The sequence below is a fragment of the Halyomorpha halys genome, unplaced genomic scaffold (genome assembly GCF_000696795.3).
Source record: "Halyomorpha halys isolate HHAL.00 unplaced genomic scaffold, Hhal_1.1 Scaffold2389.1, whole genome shotgun sequence".
NCBI classification, from domain to species: Eukaryota; Metazoa; Arthropoda; class Insecta; order Hemiptera; family Pentatomidae; genus Halyomorpha; species Halyomorpha halys.
Window position 1 is genome coordinate 7,403 of NW_027116719.1, and position 6,292 is coordinate 13,694.

Sequence of the window (6,292 nt, forward strand, 5' to 3'; positions counted from 1 at the left end):
TTAATAAAATAGAATGTTCCGAAAGTTTAGAGGCAGAATGATTATGAGAGGAAATGGAATATTTGTGTTGTTTGATACGGTCTTTTAGGAGATTTTTGGTTTTCGCCTATGTAAGCAGAATTACAATTAAGGGTGGAGCAAGGGATGCGGTATACATTTATATGGGTTTTATGTACCAATCAAATCTTTTATGACGTTTTTATAAATTAAATGCCTTTAATGAAGAAGATAATGCAATCATGATGATAAGCTGATGGTCATAATTGCATTAAATGTCAAGTAAAGTAAGTTGGTTTACAAGCTTAGCTGTATCGTGTGGGGGAAAATGCCTTCATGGAATAGAAGAATTAACAACTTAGGGGAAAAAAATTGAGTCATCTTATACTATATCCGTAACCCTCAAGCCTAATATAGTAGATGAGATCATAGTATAACACTTGGGCACCTTAATAGAAAGCTAGTTAACTGACTGGCTAACTCCAGCTCACTCTAGATAACCACAAACAAAAGTTAGCTGTTTATGCAAGCGGTTTACGAAGAGATGGCGAGGCAGATTTGCATAGGAAACAAAATCAGCAGCTCAAGCGGAATGAACGCCAGTTTTATATAAGCCTTGTGCAAAAGGAAAACATATCAAGAAAATACCCGAATGACATTGAAGATTACTGGAATACTGTGTGGGAAAAGACGGGGAATCACCTCGAGCGCTTCTGGATAGAAGAAGAAATAAAATGTTTCCAGAATGTCTCTGAAATGAATGAAGTGACAATCAATATCAGTGGAAGATGTTTCGGAAGCTGTCAGGAACATTAACCATTGCATGGCGCCTGGACCTGACGGAATCCAAAATTATTGGATTAAAAGATTTCACTGCTAGCATCAGTTGCTAGCCAAAGGATACCAAGAAATACTTAACGACACGCAAACGCCCCCTGATTTTTGATGGGATCACTTATATACTTCCAAACAAGAATGAATTAAACCTACGTCCTGAAGATTTCCGGCCAATTACATGTTTAAATGATCTTTATAAAAATCTCACTTTTTCCAATGAGAATATAATACCCACAAACAGCTTGGGTACAAAAAACGGGCTAGGGGTTGTAAGGAGCTCTTTGTTATAGATTCATTCTTTGCGGCACAAGTTTCGTAAAAATAGTGGTCTTTCTATGCCATGGATTGATTATAAAAAGGCCTTTGACTCTGTTTCACACAAGTGGCTGCTAAAAGTATTAGATATATACAAGATTCAATATAATGTAAGCAGACTCCTTTCAAACCTGTTGGCAGGATGGAAAACTACACTGAAAGTCAGAGCTACCTGCACGGCCAATCAAATCAAAATACTGAGAGAAATATACCAAGGGGATTGTCTAAGCCCAATTTGGTTCTGCATGGTGCTATTCCCATTAATCAGGATTCTTCGAAAGAATAAGAAGGGAAACAAACTTGTCATCAACAACGAAAAGACCACAGTCAGCCACAGAATCTGGATAATCTCAAATCATATGGAAGAACAAAGGACAGTTACAAAATATGGTTGAAGCCGTTTCATCTTTTACAAGTGTCATAGGAATATCATTTGGCCTCGATAAATGTGCAGTGCTCCATGTAACCAAGGGGAAAGTGGTTAGTAAACAGAATATTCTGGTTGATGAAGGAGAGTACATGAAGGAACTTCGATCTGATTAATTAAATAATTGATTGAAGGCTGGTGCGGTCAGCAAAATAAAACAACATAATAAACAAAAAAATTATTTTTTTATTTTGGTTTAAATAAATATTGTTTTGTTTATTTATGTTGTTCTTTGCTGGCCACACCCCCCGACAAATCTCTCCAATCAGTAAACTACGGTCAACTATCTACACCTCATAATAAATTATATAAATATTTGGGTATACAGCACCTTAAAATTTCACGAAAAGATGAAACAAAAAGCTAATAACAATACTCAAATTAACATCACAAATGTGCTCAAAACCCAACTAAATAGAAAAAAAAATCAAGGTTATCAATACCTGGACTATACCTGCTTTAAGTTATAGCTTCGGCATAATGCAGTGGTCAAACACCAGCCTACAGGAGATGGATCGCTTTGTACGAACAACTCTAACACCAGAACGGAACCATCACCCAATATCCTCTAAAGCTCGTTTATATTTACCTAGAGAAGAAGGAGGACGTAGTTTGATAAATATTAAAGAACCTTGCGGCAAGAGGCCCTACGCCAATATTTTTCGCAAAAACAACATGGGTTTTTATCGCCATCTCAAGGATGGACTCTGGCAAATGAACGACTAGCAGAATGGAAACGCTAGTCTCTGCATGGGACATTCTATTGTCTACTCAACGAAGCCTGCATAGAAAAAGAAACATCAGTTGAATGGTTAAAATCTGGAAGGCTATTATTCGAGACAGAGGGGTTTGTGGTTACCATTCCGGATCAGGTTAAAATAAATAATAATAAGAACTATTGTGATATCTTTGAATAATCTCTCAGTGAGAAAGGAACGGACAATGAGAAAGTAGGGAGTAGGAATTTACGAATCTTGTATAGCTGTAGCAAGATTTAGTATCGAATAGATCAAAAACAGTTTATGTTTTTATTATGTAAAAAATTAAAATGCTATCGAATTTAAGATTCGGCGTTCGTGTATCGATTTATTTTGACTTTTCAGATTTTTAGGGTATTAGGGTCTCTCTATTTGTTTAAGAAGGAGTAGAAAATAAAAGTAATATTTTTTTTAAAATACTATTTTAGGTGTGTCGATTTATTTTAACTTTACTTTGTAATATATTTGGGTCCCTTTGTATGTTTTCAGAGGTGTAGAAAATTTAATATTTATTTTATGTTCGCGCTTGATGAATCAATTTACTTTTTCGATTAAGAGTTTTAATATAAGAGGGATCCTTTAAATATTTTTTAATATATAGGAAATGAACATGCTCACGTTTTGAGGATCATGTTCTGCTAATATAATTTCTTATATAACACTTTTTAGGATAAAAGTTCCTACTAAAACGATATAAATATTAAATGCAACATACTTTCAAAATTGATTTGTATCAACGTTTATATTTTAAAGTTAAAAAAGAAATTTACTTCTTATTAATTATTAAAATATTAACTGAAAAACTTTAAGTTGTTGAAAATTTAATTCATTAACCACACCATTTTATTTAATTTTAATTACATAAATATGATAATAACGATAACCAATTGGCCATCAGTGATTTAAACGCTGAATAATTTTTTTTTTAATAATTTATTTAATGTTATTTAAAACTGTATACACATATATACAACAAGTAAATTTGCTGTAGGTGACATAGTGACATGATACAAACATGTGGAGAATCTACCCATTGATAGAACTCCAATAATATTTCTAAAGGAGAAGATCTTGAGGCTATCTTCTTTTCAGACGCCTAGGAGGATTATTAGGTAATGAAGGAGGATCCAGGTTAGAAACAAGTAGATTTGGGTGGTTTGGAAGTTTATCATGGAAGGAATGGTATCTGGTTCTGGCCAAATCGGCAATATATGGAACATTGTGGTACTGATGGATGACTTGATTTGTGACAAAGTAAGGAGCATTAAGGATTTTATGAAGGATTTTGGACTGTAAGGATTAGATTCGGGAGGAATTTGATGGTTTAGTAGAGCCCCAAAGATCAACTCCGTATGTCCAGATAGGCCTTATAATAGTCATGTAGACCAGTCTTTTGTAATGGATTGGGAATTTAGACCGTTTATCTAGTAAATGTTGCAATATTCGGAATCTATGAGCAGTTTCTTGTCTTTTTAGTCTTGTATGAGGATTCCATGTCAGTCGTTTGTCGAGCTGTAGTCCTAAGTAACAGATCTGTTCGACAGGAATAAGTGGGGTATTATTAAAGGATACTGTTGGGTAAGAACTCATGGGTTTACAACGAAGGCTAAATGTTATTTGGTGGGATTTATTGGAATTAATTCTAATCCTCCAGTTTTGGCACCATTCTTCAATGGTGATGTGGGATTGGAGGGTTTGGGATACAGTGTAAGGATTATTAGGATGGGTTGCGATGTCAGCTGTAAAAACTGAAAGGATAGGACCAAGGATACTACCCTGAGGTACACCAGCAGACTGAGGAAACTGGGATGAATAAGCGGTGTTGTGATTTATTTGAAATAATCTGTCGGAGAGATAAGAACGGATAATGAGGAAGTATGTAGGAGGTAGGATTTACGGATCTTGTATAGCAGTCCTGGGTGCCAGACTCGATCAAAGCTCAGAAAGGTGAAAAGATATTTCGCCACCAGGCATCTCGGCTGCAACAGCGACCAATGGATCTATTATCTGTGAAGAGATGACCCCCGCCTATACTGGCTGGCGAGGAAGGTGAAGGAAGCCGACATTGAGCATTGAGGTACGTTTTATTTATTATATTTATATTTTTCTCAAATTAATTTAACATTGTATTTAGTTCGTTATTTTTTCACTCAGCATATATATATATTTTTTTTTTTGGCTTAATACAGGTTTATCGCTTATCTCACTGTATTCAAATAGGAAAGTAGGAAACGTGCCCTCTCCCTTGATGATAACTCAAATACCCTTTGCAAAAGACTCTCAATTTACCTTGTTTACTCCAATAAAATTTTCATTCCTCACTGTTTCACGCTCTTTCCTTTAGTCTTACATGACTAGTAGCCTAAAATCTTGCCATGTTAACTCCCAATCACTTCCGGTACATTATGAAGAATTCCTGGATCATTTCCTCCATTTTTTCTACCGTCTCAGAAACGTGGCTTCAATCCAATATCCCAAATTCCTCTATCTCCCCAACTATACCCTCTCTCGTCATACTGAATGGACTGGTGTTGTTCTACGACAGTCTGAGGGCCAAAATCCTTTAAACTCTCTTTCCTTTGACCCCCCCCCCCATTTGGAATACATTTTTGTGCAACTTAATTCAAGCTCCTTTTCCTTCCTCTATATTGTTATTTACCATCCACATCGAGTCCGTTTTGATGATACATTTGAATCCTCCCTCTTTTTATGGATTCCTCTCTTTCAAAATGAAATAATTGCAGGCCATCTCATCATCAAACTTTTGTCCTCCTCCCAAATTCCTGTGTCTTTTCTTTCCTCCCATGACCTCGTCAAAATCTCCTACAATGTTCCCATTTCTTTGCTTATACCAAACAAAATTGGTAGGTGAATCCTTGATTCCTTAACCATAGAAAACATCGTTCCCTATCTTGATGAACATTCCCTCTCCTTAGAACCTATCTATTCACTTTTATCCATTCACGATATGGTCGAATGCTTACCCTCGACTCTCTTTAAATTCCTTTCACGCTCCTCTTAAAACACGTACCTTCACACGTCCTCCGGCTCCCTGGATCGACTCAGAAATAAGAGATTTAATGAGAAGACTAGATGCGGACACATGACGCTTCAGACGCACCAGAATTTCATAGCACTATTCCACTTTTAAGTAAGGGACGGAAGCTACAGAGGCTGTGAGGTTTATAAAAATATACACAAGCAGAGATCCCATTGGATGACAGCAAAAACCCTAGATCGATCCAGCACCCTACCGCCTGAAACCCAAAATTTGGAAATTCACCCAAACTTAAAGAAAACATCCACTCAGGACATCGAAACCCAGCATTCTACCCCAAAAACCTTGGATCAATCTCGTCAAAACTCAAGCCAGACATACTCCGAGATCATCAACAAGAATCAACATTCTCGATGTCAGGCGCCTCAGACTTCTCAGCCCAAGCCCCTGACCTCTCATCATAAACCTCAACCTCCACGTCATCATAATCCTCCCCATCACCTACCCTTACGGGTAAAACTGCCGCCACCACAACCACTTAGTAGCATAGCTCCATCTCATCCAACTGTTCCGATGAACTCCTCGTCACAACTACCATTAAAAACTGACACAACACCTCATACCCCAGCACCGCGTATATCACGGTCCCCAATCAGCACTCCTAGTCAAACAAACTATCCATTACAAGCTCCTGATACATATCCTCTTTACCAAAATCCAATGGACATAACCTCTATTCTTACATCCTTCCTGAAAGATCTTCAAGAGACCATCAAACCCCTGATCAACCTTCTCAAACGAATCCTATCCGAAATCCCGTTTAATTTCCCACGATGAGTACAAGGCCCCTAGCTGTCTTGTAACGGAATGCCAATGGTCTACAAAACCACCATGACGAACTTGACTTATTTCTACACGATAAACACATTGACATTGCCCTACTGACTGAAACTCATTTCA

General features: G+C 37.0%; 1 protein-coding gene across 1 annotated transcript; it reads left to right on the plus strand.

Moving 5' to 3' along the window:
* Positions 1-5,551: 5,551 nt before the first annotated feature.
* Positions 5,552-6,169, plus strand: LOC136797287 (protein ALEX-like). Its single transcript, XM_067053455.1, has one exon. The coding sequence runs from the start codon at positions 5,552-5,554 to the stop codon at positions 6,167-6,169; it is 618 nt and encodes a 205-aa protein (XP_066909556.1).
* Positions 6,170-6,292: the final 123 nt, after the last annotated feature.

Excerpts from the sequence above, each read along its gene's own strand:
- LOC136797287 (XM_067053455.1), top strand. The coding sequence starts at position 5,552 with ATGACAGCAAAAACCCTAGATCGATCCAGCACCCTACCGCCTGAAACC.